The 18,320-nt window shown below is 37.9% G+C and overlaps 1 protein-coding gene across 6 annotated transcripts in view; it reads right to left on the reverse strand.

Moving 5' to 3' along the window:
- Positions 1-17,267, reverse strand: part of NTAQ1 (N-terminal glutamine amidase 1) — an 86,330-nt gene extending 69,063 nt beyond the window's left edge. The window contains exons 1-7 of one of the 6 annotated variants that reach the window (XM_072603171.1): positions 17,099-17,267; positions 16,094-16,226; positions 14,687-14,860; positions 11,702-11,801; positions 10,446-10,496; positions 6,044-6,192; positions 5,540-5,664 (exon numbers count right to left, since the gene is read on the reverse strand). In XM_072603171.1, coding sequence (XP_072459272.1) covers positions 5,540-5,664; positions 6,044-6,192; positions 10,446-10,496; positions 11,702-11,801; positions 14,687-14,769 — 508 coding nt within the window. In that variant the 5' untranslated portion in view covers positions 14,770-14,860; positions 16,094-16,226; positions 17,099-17,267. Of the gene's footprint in view, positions 1-4,610; positions 4,958-5,539; positions 5,665-6,043; positions 6,193-10,445; positions 10,497-11,701; positions 11,802-14,155; positions 14,587-14,686; positions 14,936-16,093; positions 16,227-17,098 lie in introns of those variants that run through there. The other 5 variants (XM_072603170.1, XM_072603172.1, XR_011965781.1 and 2 more) reach the window with 5 other exon arrangements.
- Between the last annotated feature and the right edge of the window lie 1,053 nt (positions 17,268-18,320).

Consider the following 18,320-nt stretch of genomic DNA (forward strand, 5'->3'; position numbering starts at 1 on the left):
CACTTATTGCAAAATATGAGGGGGAAAAATCTGGAAAAAATTCTACAAAAAGCAATTTATCACCTTTTGCTTTTCAAAATTGATTTGACATGAAGTATTTCTGCTACACTATGGATGACAAGTGTTATCCAGCCCTAACCTCTCAAACGCCTCTAGTCTTGCATTTCCAAACACCTATTATACTTCTCAATGGATAAAACAAAGACAAGAAGAGCTAAGTTTAAATCTGGCCTGAGATACTTAATCTGTGTGACTTTGGGAAAGTAATTTAACTTGTTTGCTTCAGTTTCATCATTATAAAATGGGGATAATAACAGCACCTATCTCCCAAAGCTGTTGTTAGAATTAAATGAGATAATAATCATAGAGGGCTTAACATAGTTCCTGGCATATAGTAAGCACTAAATAAATGTCTTTAAGTATTATTATCTATTTATTTATTATTATCTTAAACTAACTAAAACTGAACTCGTTATCTTTCCCCTCAAGATCCTCCTAGTTTCCCTATAATTGCCACCAACTAACTTCCCAGGCGGCCAGGCTCACAACCTAGGTATTATCCTGGACTCTTTACTCTCTCTCACCTCTCATATCCAATCTGTTGTTATTTCTTGTCAATTCTACTTTTGCATTAATTCTAGTACGTGCTACTTCTCTCCTCTGATATGCTAATATGGTTGGTAAAGCCAAGATGATGGAATGAGGTAGGAACTCATCTGAACCCTCCCAAATTCACTTCCAAACAACTATAAAATAACACTTCCAAACAAATTTTGGAGTGGCAGAACCAAGAAAAGGACAAGATGAAACAATTTTCCAGCCCAAAACAACTTAGAAGGTTAGCTAGAAAGGTCTGCCTCACTGGGGCAAAAGGGGAGTACAGTCCAGTACAGGCAGTGTCTGGCCAGGCCCCAGAGCCCCCAGCATAGCCCAACAGCAAGGCTCCATGCCCCTCAGCAAGAAGCTTAGGACAGTGCCCCCTCCAACACAAGGGGCACAGCCCAACTTTAACATAAAAGTCATGAAATAGGCTGGGAAAAAAATAATCAAAAAATTAAAAATTAAACACCACAGAAAGTTACTATAGTAAGAGGGAAGATTAAAACACAAACTCAGAAGAGCAGAAGGGGACAATAATATCAAACTGCCATATGCAAAGCCTCAAAGAGACATGTGAATTGGTCTCAGGTCCAAAAGAATTCCAAGAAGAGCTTAAAGAGGAATTTAAAAAGCAAATAAGAGAGGTAAAAAAAAAAATTAGAAAAAGAAATGAGAATTATGCAAAAGAATCATGAAAAAAGATTCAACAGCTTGGTAAAGGAGGCACAAAAAATAGAAAAAGGTGTACAAAAATTCACTGAAGAAAACAACTCGTTAAAAAGTAGAATTGGCCAAATGGAAAAGAATGCAAAAGCTCAATGAATAAAATTTCTTAAAAATTAGAATTAGGCAAGTAGAAGCTAATTACTCCACAAGACATCAAGAAACAATAAAAATCAAAAGAATGAAAAAATAGAAGAAAATCTAAAGCATCTCACTGGAAAAACAAGTGACCTGGAAAATAGATCCAGGAGAGAGAATTTAAGAATTATTGGAGTATCTGAAAAACCATGATCAAAAAAAGAGCATGGATAGCACTTTTAAAGAAATTATCAAAGAAATCTGCCCTGATGTCCTAGAACCAGGAAACAAAGTAGAAACTGAAAGAATCTACCTATCACCTCTTGAAAGAGATCCCAAAATGAAAACCCCCCAAGAATATTACAGTCAAATTCCAGAGCTCCCAGCTCAAGGAGAAAATACTGCAAGCAGCCAAAAGTAAAAAATTCCAAATACCATGGAGCCACGGTCAGGAATACACAGCATTTAGCAGCTTCTATATTAAAGAAGGACTTGGAATATGAGACTCCAGAAGGCAAAAGAGTTAGAATTACAATCAAAAATCATCTACCCAGCAAAGATGAGTATAACCCTTCAAGGGAAAAAAATGGATCTTCAATGAAATAAAGGACTTTCAAGCATCCCTGATGAAAAGATCAACATTGAACAGTAAATGTGATTTTTAAATATAAGACTTAAGAGAAGCATAAAAAAGTAAATAGGAATGAGAAAGCATATGGCATTCAACAAGGCTAAATTGTTTACATTCTTATACGGGAAGATTATACTTGTAACTCTTAAGAACTTTTTTATTATTAGGACAATTAGGAGTATACACAGACAGAGAGTACAGATATAAGTTGATCATGATGGAATGATAGCCAAAAAAATTAAAGAGTAAGAAAGAAGACTGCAGTGGGAGAAAATGGAAGGGAGAGGCAAAATGGAATAAATTTACCTCACATGAAGAGGTGTGAAAAAGCTACTACACTGAAGGGAAAGATGAGAGGGTGGAGGCAGTGAGCAATGCTTGAACCTAACTCTTACCAGAATTGGCTCAAAAAGAGAATAACATACATGTGCAGTTGAGTATAGAACTCTATCTCACCCTTTAGGGAAGCAGGAGGGGAGGGGGGAATAAAAATAAGAGGAGGAAGCACTGATAGAAAAAGGGGCAAACGGCAAGGAAGTGGTCAGAAGCAAAACACCAATGAAGAGGGATAGGGTAAAAGGAGAGAAAGAGATAAGGATAAACAGAGGGAAAACAGGATGAAGGGAAATACACAGTTAGTAATCATAACTGTGAATGTGAATGGGATGAACACACATATAAAATGGAAGCAAATAGCAGAGTGGATCATAAACCAGATCCTACTGTACACTGTTTACAAGAAACACATTTGCAGCCGAGTCACACAGAGTGAAAAAAAGAAACAAGACCAGAATCTCTTATGCTTCAGCTGAAGTAAGAAAAAAAAAAAAGAGAGGTAGCAATAGAGCAAAAACAGATCTAATTAAAAGAGATGAGGAAGGAAATTACATTTTTCCAACACAGTAAAGTCAATGCTAAACATACATGTATCGAATAGAAATTAAATGAGGAAGGAAACAGTAAAACTATAGTAGTGGGAAACCTCAACTCTCCCCTCTCACAACTAGATAAATCTAACCAAAAAAATAAACAAGAAAGAAAAAGGTGAATAGAATTTTAGAAAAGTTAGATATGACAGACCTCTGAAGAAAATTGAATACGAATACAAAGGAATATTTTTCTCAATGGTACATGACACCTACACAAAAACTGATCATGCATCAGAGCATAAAAACCTCACAATCAAATGCAGAAAAACAGAAATATTAAATGCATCCTTTTCAGATCCCAATGTAATAAAAACTACATTCAATAAAGGGTTTTGAAAAATAGATTAGAATTGGAAACTAAATAATCTAATCCTAAAGAATGAGTAAGTCAAAGAACAAATATAGAAATAATCAATAATTTCATTATAAAGAATGACAATGAGACAACATACCAAAATTCATAGGATGCAGTCAAAGCAGTGCTTAAGGGAAGATTTATCTCTCTAAATGCTTACATTAATAAAATAGAGATAAAGCAGATCAATGAATTGGGCATGCAACTAAAAAATTTTAAAAAAAGAACAAGTTAAAAATCCCCAATTAAATACTAAATTGGAAATCCTGAAAATCAAAGGAGATTAATAAAATTGAAAGAAAACCACTGAACTTGTCTAACAAAGAATAAATAACGAATCCTTCACACACATCCATTTTCACTTATTCTTATAATAAATGCAGCCTTTAAAATCAGTATCTACTATGAGAAAGCTTCTCATTAAAATTCAATTATTAACAAAGGTAGCCATTACATCTCAAAATCAATTTGTTGTATCTCTGTCTTATCTTCCCAAATGACTAAATAGCCCTACTACACACCTTTGAAAGTCACAAATTAAACAATTTTGAAAGAGAAATCTTTTAGTTATTAAAAATTTCAAAGATGACAGAAGTTTTCTTATTCACAAACTCAAAACAAATCAAAAACAAAGAATATATGTTAATATCTCACAGGAGTTATACAGCTCATAAAGAATTGGAGTGAATTTTTTAAATTGAAAATATTTTTCTCATTTTTACAGTTAGCAGATATTAATGATAATAAATAGTAAACCATGACTGGGCACTCCAGGTTCCCTGAAAAACCTTATTGAGAAAGCAACTCCCTAATACATTTTCTTTTTTTTAAAGACTTAAAGATAAAAAGCTGTGAGCCAATATTTCACAGATGAGTCAGCAGGTGGTGTAGGAAGAACATGATACATGTCAAACCCTTTCCCTGTGGTCAAATCAAGTCTACATTCTGAGTAATTTATTCACATAAACATTACTATTTCTTACGGAGTAGTAAAATGAACAATGCAGCCCATGTAAAAGAAGCCAAAAGTAGTACTTTTTTTTTTTTTATTTTATAAAGGACCACACTGACTCTTAAAATTATTCCAGAAGACTGAAATTCTAAGTCTCCCTCACCCATGTCACAGTAATCCACCATATTCTTTAACCATGCCAGTACACAATTAAAACAGCTTGCATTGTGCACACCATACATTAGTTTACAAAGCACTGTTCTCACAAAAAAAAGTAAAATAGGACAGATACTATTATTGCTATCTTATGATGAGAAAACTGAGACTCAAAGAAGCTAAGTGTTGCTATTTAAGAGTGGAATCATTTTATTAATAGATCCATTTTTTCTAGAAGGGATAAGAATTTTTTTTTCTTCTCACCCTATGCTATTTGCTTGTGATCATTCCTATCTCCCTCCCTCCACAACCCTGGTCTCTAACCAAATCCACCCTCTGAGAGATTCGTTTTTACCTTCTCTTACCTGAAACCACCCTACATGCCATTCCTAGTCAGATCCTTGCCATCCTGCTTATATTCCAGCTAACAACCTCATCTTCCTCCCACCACAAGCCTGGACTCTGTTCCTGAATTCCCCAGGGCTTCAAAAAGGTTGGGGTTTTTTTTTCATTTCTTCAACAGGACTTGGCACCTAATTGAATATAAGTTGTGAGGGGAAGGAGTCAAAGGTCATGCTGAGGTTTACTGGAAAGATAAGGTTACTTTCAACATAAATAAGGAAACTGGCAGGAGGAGCAGCTTGAGAAAAGGAAGATAATAAAATATAGAAATTCATTATTGCCTGCTTTTTACTATATTTAATTTATATGATGATTAATTTTTAATCACTTGATGTCAATTTTCAGGAAGTCCATTTACCTAGTGGCAGTCAAATTAATATTTTAGTTACCTCCAACCATCATGAATTTGTCTTTCCTCTTCCATAATCTCCTTTGCCCACTGCACTAATGATTCACTCACTATTTCCCAAATATAGGGTGGGCAGGTAAAACAGTAATCAATAAAATAAACTGTGAAAAGTAGATTAGGTCATTTAATCTCTCAGTGTTCATTTCCCTACCTAGTAAATATACCAAAAATACTAGCACCTGCCATCTCATACTTCACAAAATTTTTGTAAGATCAATAATAATTTTTAGAGAGGAAAAAAGCTGTTCTGTAAGGCTGAAATAACATATTAGCACCACACAAATACAAAGTAGTAGTAGTCTACCTCCAGTTTCAATGCAGGGGTAGGGCGGAGGAGGCTCTTTCCAATTTCCACTGGAATCTTTCATGTGAGATCGGTCAGATGCAAAGTTCTTCAAATACAAGTCTGCTCGAATAACTCTAAATTTTCTAAAATTAAATCAAACATTTGTATCAGTGACATTGGTCTATCAGATTGCATATATATTGCATAAGTAAAATATGCACACATTTCAAAAGGTGGAACGTGAGACAATTTTCAGTAATAAAAGGAGCTGGCTCTGCTCCCTCCCACCCTCTGGGGTAATGAAACAGTGAGAATATATCTGGAGCTTTCCTACCCAGCACAAAAAGTCCCCACTGGTACATAATGCTTTTGAGTCAAGCCCATTTGCCAGCTCCACAGTGATGTGGAAGTAAATGGATGACTGGCAATAGCTATACATGTGGTAAGATAAGTAAAATAAAATTACATCAGCTGTTAGGCTCCCACTTCAAAGAGCAGATAAATCACTATTAACTTGCTTACCTTCTAAATTGTGGATGAATATCATCATCAGACTTAAAGGCATCTTCTACATAAGTGTCAAAGGGACATGGAAATGGCAATACAGTATCAAGATCATAAATGAAACTCTGTCCTCCACTTGAAACGTGAAGCAAAACAACATGGTAATCCTAGGAGTAAAAGCCTCAGTTAACTAAGTCATTTGATAACTATAACAATAGCTCACATTTCTATGTCCCTTTATGGTTTACAAAATCCTTTCCTCACAATCCTGAGGTAGGTAGTTCCAAGTATTATTATCTCCAAAATACAAAACTGAGGTAGAGAATTTGAATGAAACCACCCATCCAAGGTCACTCAGATAATAAACAGTAGAGCTAGAACTTGGACCTGACATTCAATACTGATTTTGCTATATCACTAGCAGAAGTCTACTGAACAAAGAAAGTATTGTTCTTTTGCTATCCACATCCAGAGAAAGAGCTATGGAGTCTGAATGCAGATTGAAACATACTATTTTCACTTTTTTTTGGTTTTTTTGTTTTTTCATTCTTGTGGTTTTTTCCCTTTTGTTCTGATTCTTCGTTTACAACATGAGTAATGTGCAAATATTTTCACCATGATTATATATGTATAACCCATATCAGATTGCTTGCTGTTTTGGGAAAGGGAGGGAAGGAGGGAGAAAAATTTGGAACTCAAAATCTTACAAAAATGAATGCTGAAAACTATCTTTACATGTATTTGGAAAAAGTAAAATACCATTAAGTGCAAAAAAGTATTTTTTTAGAATAGAATCATTTAAAAGATAAGGAGATTGATGATTTAAGAATAAAATAACTGTAGCATTACTTCCACCTGTTATATTTATGTTTTAACTTATTATTGAGATGAGGGGAAAAAGTTAATCATAATTAAGTAATCTTGTAGTAATCTATGGTAAAAACTAATGATGAATTATCTTGGAGAACATTTTAAGCTATTACATGCTATAGACTGGAAGAAGTCAAGTGGAAAGGGCTTTGGCTTCTTCCCTTTTTATAACCAATATAGATTCAGTATTTATAAGTTGATAACCACATAAAATAAATTTTCAAATTCCCACATAAATTTGTACAGTTGCTCATCTTTCTGCCATGTAATTTTCATTTTTTTTTTCTAATGAGCTGTTTAAGAAGACAGATGTTGCTAAGGGCAAGAGAGAAGTATAGATACATAATCTTTACCACAAAATCATTGTCATAGCTAAGCACTCTACAGCATGACCCATCCCACTAATTGGCAGATTCTTTTTACCTCCGTGGAAGAAGAGGAAAGGGGACAATAGAAGTTAAGACTAGGTTTACAAAGCATTTTCCTCACAACAAGCCTGTGCAGTAGTAGTTAGTGTAAGAATGATTATCCACTTTTACAGAGGATGCAGCTAAGACTGAGAACTAGTTATATCCCAAAATACATGACTGTTTCTTGTGTCTGTCATCTATATCAGGAGGTAGTTAACAACATGCTTCACCACAGGTCATCTATAAATATGGTTTACCATTGAACTGATCACAGCTCTCGAATTTTTCAAAGTTGTATTTCTTTACAATATTGCTGTGCTTGTATAATTTGTTCTCCTCCTTCTGCTCACTTCATAATGTCAGTTCATACTTCCCAACATTCTCTGAAATAATCTCTTCATTTTTTACAGTGCAATAATACTTCATTACACTCATATACAAGAATTTGTTCAACCATTCCACAGTTGTCTGGCCATCTATGGCACTGCGTTAGATTCTAGGTATTTGCTTTTATTTATTTTTGTTTCTTTCTTTTTCCCCTTTCAGTTTTCCCCTTCAGGATCAGGAAATCTGTTTTGCTTGTGACTCTTCCTTTCTCAGTATTATGCTCTCATTTAAGCCTTCACTCTCCTGCCCCTACCTCTAACTTCTCCTTGTTCCCCTGTTGAGTTTGGTGTATATCTACACTGAATTACGTATGTATACATGTGTTCAATTCTTCTTTTGTCTATTTCAGAGAAGAGTGAGATTAATCTGATGCCACAAACCCCTTCCTCCATGTTTATGTACCCCAATTATGAGCCATATTAAGTTCTTTTCTACTTTCTACACCAGAGAATTCCATTTACCTTCCATTCTTTCCCCTCTTCTAGCCTAGAGAACAGAACCAGTACACTCGCTGTTTTGCCTTTTTTAACTCTTTAAATGCTCTTAGAAAATATTAATTTGTTTCTGCTCCCTCTATTAGAATGGTAGCACTAGATATAGCTCCTTCCAAATTACCTTCTTGGTAAGTGTTTTTGTTTGTTTGTTTTTCAAAATTACTACTCAGCTTTGATTTTTTTCATCAGAAATGCTTGTGAATTCTCTATTCCATTAAAGATCCATTTTTCCCAGTTAGAATGACATTCAGCTTGCAGAGTAAGCTATTCTTGTGTGCTATCCTATATCTTTTGTCTTTTGGAACATAACAAGTCTCATATAATCCTGTTTGTAGTTCCTTGGTACTTGAAATGCTTCTTCCTGGATGCTTGTAGTACTTTTTCTTTGATGTAGGAATTCTGGATTTGGGCTGTGATATTCCTGGGAATGAGGATGTTAGCAGTTGGCAGCTCAGAAAAGGTTTCATGTGCAAAATGGTACCTGAACTGTCTCAAAAGGAAGAGAGGGCCTCTGAAGCAGAAGTAAAGAAAAGTGAATTCCAGGCATGTGAAATAGCCATTACAAAGGCACACAGTACATATGGAGTACAGTTTTGCTGGTTGCTAGAATGTAGGAGAATGATGTACATTGAGAGTGGAAAAACAGATTGAGACCAGGCTGTATAGGGCTTTAAAAGCTAAACAGAGTTTAGATTTTTATCTTAACGGTGACAGGTTGAATCCACTTGAGTAGATGGGGTAGGGTGCTCATATGGTCCAATCTACATTTAAGGTAGAAGTGTATAGGATGGGCTAAAGTAATGAGAGATCTGAGACTGAGAAACCAATTAAGAGGCCATAGCAATAATCTAAGTAAGAGATTATGATGACTAAACTGATAGCTGTGAGAGTAGTGAGATGTGGAGATGTTATGAAAGAAGATAAGTTGTGGCAACCGACCGGATATATGGGGAAAGGGAGAATCTCATTTCACTCAGATGTAGTCTCCCATGACAGAAATAATTATCTCTTTCATATATTAATAACTAAGTATTAAATTCAGACCAAAGTTTTTCCCCTTTTCTACTTCCTCATCCAGAAATCAACTAGTGAGGGAAATCTTGGGCAAAGACTTACCCAGCCAGGAAAGTTCTAATTTCTAAGTTCTAATCAAACACAATAAGGAAATTCTAAGTTTATGCAAATGGGTGGTTCCCTGCTCATTGTATTTACTCAGATAGGTCTAAGAAAATGTGAATTCTCCCTTTGGTCAGATGGGCAATATGGAAATTGATAAATCTCTTTGACCAAAATTCTCAGTGTCACATACCCCAAGACCCTCCATGGAATAAGCCCACCTCTTGTTATAATATTTATCCACTCATTGTTAACTAATCAGATTTGACTGCCACCCTCAGGAACACCAACTCTTTTAAGGACATATAAACTGTGAGCCCACCACCATGATTCCTCTTTGGTCCAAGAGAAATGGACAAATGATCATTCCTTTTAGTGACAATATGCTAACGTCATCAACAAAATGATTAATTACTCAGAAACTGTGTCTCTCAAACTTTTTAAACTTCATACCAAACACCTCTTCCTTTACCCTGCTTCATGTGAAGAGATGGCCCTTCTCCTTCACAAGGCTTACCTTTCTTTATGCACAAGTGATCTCATTCCATCCCATCTGCTCCAACAGACTATCTCCTTTGTGATCCCCACTCAGGCATCTTCGGTCCCTTACTGCCTATGGCTGCTTCCCTGATACCTACTGGCACTTCTATGTCTCCTTCATCCCAAAAATGCCCTCACTTGATCCATTAATCTTCTCTAGCTATCATCCTATATCTCTCCTCTCTTTCACAGTCAAATTCAATGAGAAAGTCATCTACCATCAATACCTCCACTTCCTTTCTTAGCTGCACAGTGATAAAACTTTCAGCCATAAGTCACAAAGACTATGTACTAAAGCACTGAAAAGATGGAATTTAGGTCACTCAATCAACAGGCATTCATTAAGTGTCTTCCACATGCAAGACACTGTGCTAGGCATTTAGAATACAAGTATAAAAAAGAAACTAGCCTTAGTCTCAAGAAGATTAATTCTAATAATGTATATTATTGGTTCTGAAAACACTGTCAGTAGAAGTAACCACACTAACAAAATCATGAATCCTTTTAAGTCATGAAGTATATTTTAGCCTTACCTCTATCTTCATCATCATTTATCACCAATAAAGTAAATACCATCCAGAAATCATTTATTGATTGCCTTACCCAAATGATAGGTCCATCTCCCGGTCTGGCCTGCTGCTTCCAGATTGGGATCTACAAAATACAGGTTATTTCAGTTAAGCTGAATTTTGAATTTAATCTTTCATATTGGTATAAAAGCTGATATAAAATTAGTCAGATATGAAGTAGTAGATGCTTTTGTCCCAGAGAACAAAACTAGAAGTTATGGATAGAAGTTATAGGAAGATAGATTTAGGTTTGACTTAAGGAAAAGCTTCCTAACAATTAGAGCTATTCAAAAGTAAAATGGGTTCCCCTTTAAAGAAGTCTTCAATCAAAGGCTAAATGACCACTTGATAACTATGATGTAAAGGAGATTCTAATTCAGGTAAGAGTTTAACTAGAAGGCCTCTGAGTGCTGTTCCAACTCTGAAATCCTATGATTCCATAACATGTTTTCTTTAAGGTTAATTTTACTTCCAATTTCTCTAAGAATACATAATCATGAGGAGGTACCTGAATTCCAAGAATTCTAATTAACTCTTAAATAATAATAACAGGAGTTGACATTTATATAGCACTATAGAATTTTAAAGTGTTTCCTCATAAAAATCTTGTGAGGTAGATAATGAAAATATTATTAATTTCCCTTTTACAAATGCAGAAACTGAAATTCAAAGGAATTATAGGACTTACCTATGGTCATATAGCTAGTGAGAGTTAAGTGACAGAGACAAAACTCAAATCCAAAATTTTCTGTCTCAAAATCCAGTCCCCTTCCTACTACTCAATATTATTACCTTGATAAGGAAACAAAAATTATGCTAAGAGAAAGAACATTTATAATTATAGCAGGAGACTATTATAGGTAAATTTCACTTGCAGATATAGCAAGACAAAACTATGCAAATTCTACCTTAACAATGCACTTTAATGTTTATCCAAATGTCCATTTACACAACTTAAAACAATAGTTACAATAAAATAATCGCTAACATTATTATAGCATATTAAGGTCTGCAATGTGCTTTACATATGATCTAATTCAGTCCACATAACAATCTTGGGAAGCTATCATCATCACCATTTTACAGATGAAAAAACTGAGGCTAAGTAACTCTCCCAAGGTCACATAGCTAGTAAGCATTTAAAGTAGGATATTAACTTGGGTTCTTCAGGCTTCAAGTCCAGTACTCTATCCACTATACCACCTAGTCTCTCACGTGTAACATAGGCTTTTATTAAAAAATACAGTCCTAAAGCTTGCATATTTTCCCTGCTACTAGTTAGCAACTTACCATTCTTCTCTCATTAGATATGAAGACAGCATAACATTCTTCCAAAGGATATTGATCATGGTTTTTTATGTATTCACAAAGCTTCCAGATATTTTCTTCACTGAAATAAAAGCATTTGGTTTTCAACATTTTTATTTCATAAAATTAAAAGAAAATGTTATTTCTTCTTTTTAAACAGGAGAATAAAATGACCATATTATCATCTAGCTACAAAGTTGTAGCCCAACAGATCTTTAACCATTCTGTGATCTCTTCACCAGGGAATATGTATTTAAGGCTCTAGTCCTTAGCAGCTACAGACAATGACGGACGTCTTCAGAACTCTGCCCATGTCTCTCCTATCTTATGAGCTACCTAAAATTGTGAGTTTAAATACAGCCATACCAATTCTGAGGTATACCAAGTAGGTTAATCTGTTTCTACAGCTTCTAGGTAGCTATGCCTATGACTGAAAATAACACGTAAATGAGTAACATGAATGGCATTAGAAACTGTAACCAGTGAATATAAAATATAGTCTTTCAATTTCTTAAGCCATTGTGGTACCTGCCTGGTCCTACTGCTCTCCACTGACTAGGCAAAACATATAGAAGCACCGCTAGGTACACATACTCCTGAGTTTATCTCCCCCAAATCATTCCATGATACCTTTACTAAAAAGACAGGGGAAAAGATAAAAATTATTAAATTTCTGTCAAGTTCTTCTAATGGTAATTTGAATTGCAAAATCTTTCCTATTCATTAAAAGGCCCATTAAACCACATGGAGCCTGTGGTGGGAGGAGTTTGCTGAATGGGTGAAGCAGGAAGAGGCAGAGCTACAGCAGAGCTGAAAGGAAGTTAGTCTGGAGAGCAGTCAGAGGTAGGAAGGATGCAGGCTCCTGGGTAGCCTGAATGATTTTGTGATTGTGATTTTGTTTAAGAGAGCCTGCTTGTGATGAGTGTAATGGACCTGGTTTGTGGGAAGCCTCGCGGGGGAAGGGTTGGGGATAGTGTTGTCCTCTGCATTGTTATTGTGTATAAGAGTGGCTGTGATGGATTTGGGTCTGAATAAATGTTTTGGTTCTGCCTTCCATGCAGAGAGTCTATGGTATTTCAGGATTCTGAATTGCCCCATGATATTCATGGCTGCTGTGGGCACTGTGAATATTGCATTGGTGCTATGGTTTACAGTTCAAAGTTTTAAGGTCCTAGGAAATTAAATTAGTACAGATTAGAACTGGGAAGGTACCATTAGAACTAGAAAGGTACCTAAGAAATAATTAGAACTAGAAAGGTACCTAAGAAATAATTCAATTTAAGCCCTTCATTTTATGGATGAAAAAACTAAGGCCCAAGGAGGTAAAGGGGTGTACATGTCCCAGATCTGACAGCTACTTAGTGACAAAACTTATATTTTTCTAAGCACAACATAATCAAACTTTACCATATAAGCAACTAAAAAGTTTGTTAACATTTGTTCGTGTGCTGTTTTAAGGTTTACAAAAACACTCAGATACATTCTCACTTGATCCTCACAACTCCATGGGAAGTAGGTAACATTAGTCCCATTTTACAGATAAGGTAACCAATGATCTGAAGTTGATTTGACACAGCTATATATACATATATATATATGGGTGAGATTTAAATCCAGCTCTTTCTGATTCTAAATTCCAGATTCTCAAAGCCCAGAACCTGAAATTCTGAGAAATAACAAACCTATCACTTACTTCTAAAGGAAAGAGAGGTAATTTGGCATAGTTGACAGAGGTTCAGACTTAGAGGCAAAGAAACCTCAATTCAAATGCCACTTCTAATACCTACTAAGTGTAGACTATGGGTAAATCATTAAGGTTAGCTAAGTCTCAGTTTTTTCATCTGCAAAATGGGGTTCTTACTACCTATAGGACCTCACAAAGATGTGAGGCTCGAATGAATTAACAAGTAAACACACTTAGCAAACCTTAAAGTCTAAGAAAACTTTAGCTATTTTTTTTATTATGATTAAAAATGAATACTCATTATACCTCTGCCTCCTCAGACATCTAATTTTGATTATTTTACTTCTAATATTAGCCTAAAATTGTCTACAGCGACTTAGGGCAAATGTTTAAATAGAAAGCACTAGAATATGCATTTTCATCTGTTTTCTGGTTTTAAATGGGAAAACATATACCCCTCAAGCACTACAGAAATCTGAACTATCATCGCAAATTATAAGGGTTCACATTTCCGCAGTGTTTTTAAGATTTAGAAAACGTGCTGCTCCCAAGAGCCTTAGTAAGAGTATTACCCATTTCTGGGACAAGTAACTAAAGACCCAATTTGCCTAAACCAGTAAGAGTCGGTGAATGGACCGAAATCCCTGTCTTCCAGAATGCAATTCTAGGGCTCCACTTACCGCCTCATTAGTCTAATGAGTGCTTAATGACCAGGATCAGCTCCTAGGGTGGCCCTCATTTCCCATACTCACCTGATTACAAAGGTATCATTTATTCTAAGTATTCTCGGCGCCTCGCCGCCCGCAAGTTATATTTACGATAAGGCCCTGCCATGAAACAGCCCGTCCCTCCCAGCTCCATCTCTCTACCCGGAAAGAGTTACTGTCGTCGCCAGCAGGGAGAACCACCAGAGCTCTGGAGCCGTTAGCCCTGGATTCAAATCCTGACTCCGTCCTGGTTAGCAGCCACCTCGGCCGCTGGGATCCGAGTCCCCCTCCCGTTACTGAATGAAGGGAAGGCGAGCGCTCCCAGCCTCAGTTTCCCCATCTGTAAGACGAAAGGGTGGTAGGGAGCGGGGGCTGGCCTGGATGAGCTTCGGCTCCGGGGCCTAGAAGCCTCTCCGCAGAACCCGAAGCCACGCCCGGGCCGAGCGCGGAGAAGCTCGGGGGTGCCCGGGGCCAGGGGCGGGGCCAGGGCGGCGCAGGGCCGGGCCCAGGGAAGGCGCCTACGACAGACCTAGGCCGGTCCGGGGCGGGGGCGGGGGCGGGGCTCGGGCCCCTTACCAGTAGCAGCTGCTGTAGGTGCAGGCGTCCCGGGGCGGGCTGGCTGGCTGGTAGCCTCGGGAAACGGATCCCTCTCCTTCCATGGCGGGCGGGCGGGCGGGCAAGCCCGGGCCGAATACGCCCGGCTGTCCCTTCGCCCTCCTTCAACAGGCCGAGGAAGCGCGGTGCGAAAGCCTGGGAAAGGGGACAGCCTAATAAGAGGCGGACGCTGAGGCGGAGGCCGCGGAGGGGCGGGGCCGCGGAGCCGAGGGGGCGGGGCCCGAGGGGCGGGTCTGAGGAGGTCTTAGCGGAAGCGTGGGGGGCGGGGCTTGGAAGGCCTGAGCGGGGGGGCAGGTTGTTGCTTGGGGGCGGGAACGGTGAGGAAGGGGCGGGGTCTCGTTAGGGGCGGAGTTAGAGGGGCGGGGCAGAGATGTCTTGACTGGACTTTTTTTTTTACTGAACTTTTGACTCTGCTGAGGAAGGGATTTGTTTCTTAGAAAAATAGTCCCTGGCTTTGTGGCCTATAGAGCTCTAGGCTTATGCTCCTCTACATAGGGCTTTTCTTGCGTTTGCACCTCATCCCCCCAATCCCTTCCTGGCCTCCCTGGGTTTCCTTCAAGTTTCAGCTAAAAATCACTCCTGCTGCAGAAGGCCTTTCCCAGGCCTCCCTGTGGAGCTTTCCCTCTGGGACTACCCTACCTTTATCCTGAATATGCCTTGTACATAGTTGTTTGCATGTGTCACTCATTTCAGTCATGTCTGACTTTTCTTGACCCCCATTCGGAGTTTTCTTGACAAAGATATTGGAGTGGTCTGCCACTTTACAGAGGAGGAAACTGAGGCAAACAGGGTTAAGTGATTTGCCCAAAGTCACACAACCAATAAATGTCTGAGGCCTTCCTGACTGCTCTGTTTCCTGCACCACCAGTTGCCCCTCTTTGCATGTCGTCTCTCTCTAGATCATGAGTTCCTTGAGATCAGGGATTGTCTTTTGACTTTCTTTACATCCCTATCCTTTAGCACCATGCCTACCACAAAGTGCTAATTGACTAACTTAAAATGCCATCACAATGAATGAAACAATCCCTACTTACAAGATTACATTCTAATAATTTCTATTATTAATTAGTAATTCTAACAATAGTGGAAGGAGCATCAGCTCTGACACAATTATGACCCTCCTTACTGGGAAATCCAACGACAAGCAACTTGCATTGGTAGAGGGAATTTCCTCACCTGACAATTTCCCTACTCCAATGATATTACAGGTGCAGTTCCAGCCCCCATCACAAATTCTATCATCATTCTCGTTTTCCTCTTTTGCACATGTTTCTGCTTGTCAGTGTCTTCACCCAAAATGGAACACCCCAAACTAAACCTATACTCCATACATCTAAGCCTAGGGCAGAGTTCAGTGGGACTACTCACTTCTTTGACCTGGAGACTTCCTCTGTCAATGCAACCTGAGATTCTGGCTGCCAGGTTAGAGAGTCAGATCATACTGAATGTGCTTGTGAAGTCCTTATCAAATGAAATGTAGTCCAGCCAGGCCTCTTCACTTCTAAACTTACAGAGTTGAAAGGACAATTATCCTTTTCCCCTGGCTTTACCTTCTTCCATAGACTAAACATCTTCACTTCCTTCAAACCATATGGTATGTTTCATCTTTAGTCTAGTCTCCCTTTGGCACTGTTTTGTCTTTATATCCCCAACACTTAGTTCCTTGGACAACGTAGACACTTTTAAAATGCTTAAGGAATCAAAAAGAAGTAATAAAATGAGGAAAGAGGAAAAATGTTGTACCTTGAATATGGGGGCCACGGATAAAGAACAAAACAACAGAGAAACAGAAGAATGAGAATAGAGGGAAACATTTTAAAACACCTTTCTATCTGAACTAGAGAAAGGGCATGAGGAGTTTTGAAAAGATTCTATCAATAAAAGTAGAATCCCAGAATCTTGAGGTTATAGGAAGAGATGTGAGGGTATGGAGAGTCTATGATCATTCTAAGAGAATGATACTAGTGATCTGACTGAAAAAGCAGACTTAACAAGCAACAGGATGTGGAGGAGGGAAAAGCACACTTACCAGTTATAACCATGCACATAAACAGATTGAACTACAGAGTAGGGGGAAAATTTTTGCAATTAAACGTTTCTGCTGAAAGTCTGACATGTAAAATCTATAGGGACTGGCATAGATTTATAAGGTTAGGAGAAATTCCTCCTGATAGATAAGTGGTCAAGGGCTGTGAACAGGCCTTTTCCTTTTATTTTACTTTATTGGTATCTTTAATTTTTATATCACCTTCATTACCAAATATATTCCTGCTATCTTTCCTCCTCTCCCTTGAGTCATTCCCTATAACAGTTTTTTAAAAGATGAATAAAAAGAGAGAACTTAGGGAAAAAAAGCAATTTAGAAAAACTCACCAGCACATCAATCAAGTCTGAGAGTATATGCAACTGAATAGGCATTTTTCAAAAGAAACATAAGTTCACACTGAAATGGACAGACCGAGACAAGCACAGGCAAGAGTTAATTGAGAATTTGGGAGTGTCTTAGCCAGTGGCTGTCCACAAAGGTGGCAGCCCTGAACAAAGGTGTGTGTGCCTTTTAAGCATCTTAGCACCTCCCGGTACAGCCTTATGGTTCCAGTAGCTCACATTTTTCACAGAACAGTTTTGACAGGGGTTCCTAGGTACTGCTAGGCAAGGGGGCACAACAGAGAGGGGGGCCCAAGCAGCTGCTAGGCAAAGGGGTACAACAGAGATGGGGGCCCAGGCAGCTGCTAGGCAAAGGGGTACAACAGAGAGGGGGGCCCAGGCAGCTGCTAGGCAAAGGGGTACAACAGAGAGGGGGGCCCAGGCAGCTGCTAGGCAAAGGGGTACAACAGAAAGTGTAGCCACTAATAGTAAGTGGCTACTAGGCCCAACCCTGCCTAGAAACTCAACAGACATTTCTCAACCCAGGGGCTCTAGGGGGGGAGGGGAAATAATGTCCACTTCAACACAAGTAATTTGAATGAATAATAAAAATACAAATTAGCTTAATTCTTAAGTGTCACTTTAAAAGACATCAAATTCACATAAATAGTAATTTTTTTTTAAATCAGTTGCTGGCAAGACTTTGGAAAATTGACAATCTAAAAATTCACTGCTAATGGAGCTATGAATTTACTAAGAATTTTGGAAAGAAATATAGAATTATACAATAAAAGTAACAAAAAATTTTGTACTCTTTAATCCAACAAACCCACTATTAGGCTTTTAACCTGGGGTAGTAATTGGTAGGAAAAGACCAATCTGCAAAAATATTCGTACCAGAACTATTTGTAATAGCTAAAAAGCTGGACACAAGCTTTGTGATTTAATAAATTGTGGCATGTGGATGTATGTGGATTCCGTAGCCATAAGGAATTTGCCAGTTTGAAGAAATGGTGAAATATTCAAACTGAATCTATACAAAATAAAGCAAAATCAAAGGAAAATAAACATTCTAACTTCAATGAAATAAACAAAGACATTAAAGAGCAACAAATCTCAGATAAATATGAAAGTAAATATTGGTATTATTGCCATATCAAAATTGAAGCACACAGATGCTGGGGGCCCTCCCATCTTTTGGGGGGGGGGAGGTGCTAAGTCAGTACAT

Source organism: Notamacropus eugenii, chromosome 4, assembly GCF_028372415.1.
Source record: "Notamacropus eugenii isolate mMacEug1 chromosome 4, mMacEug1.pri_v2, whole genome shotgun sequence".
Taxonomy (NCBI): Eukaryota; Metazoa; Chordata; class Mammalia; order Diprotodontia; family Macropodidae; genus Notamacropus; species Notamacropus eugenii.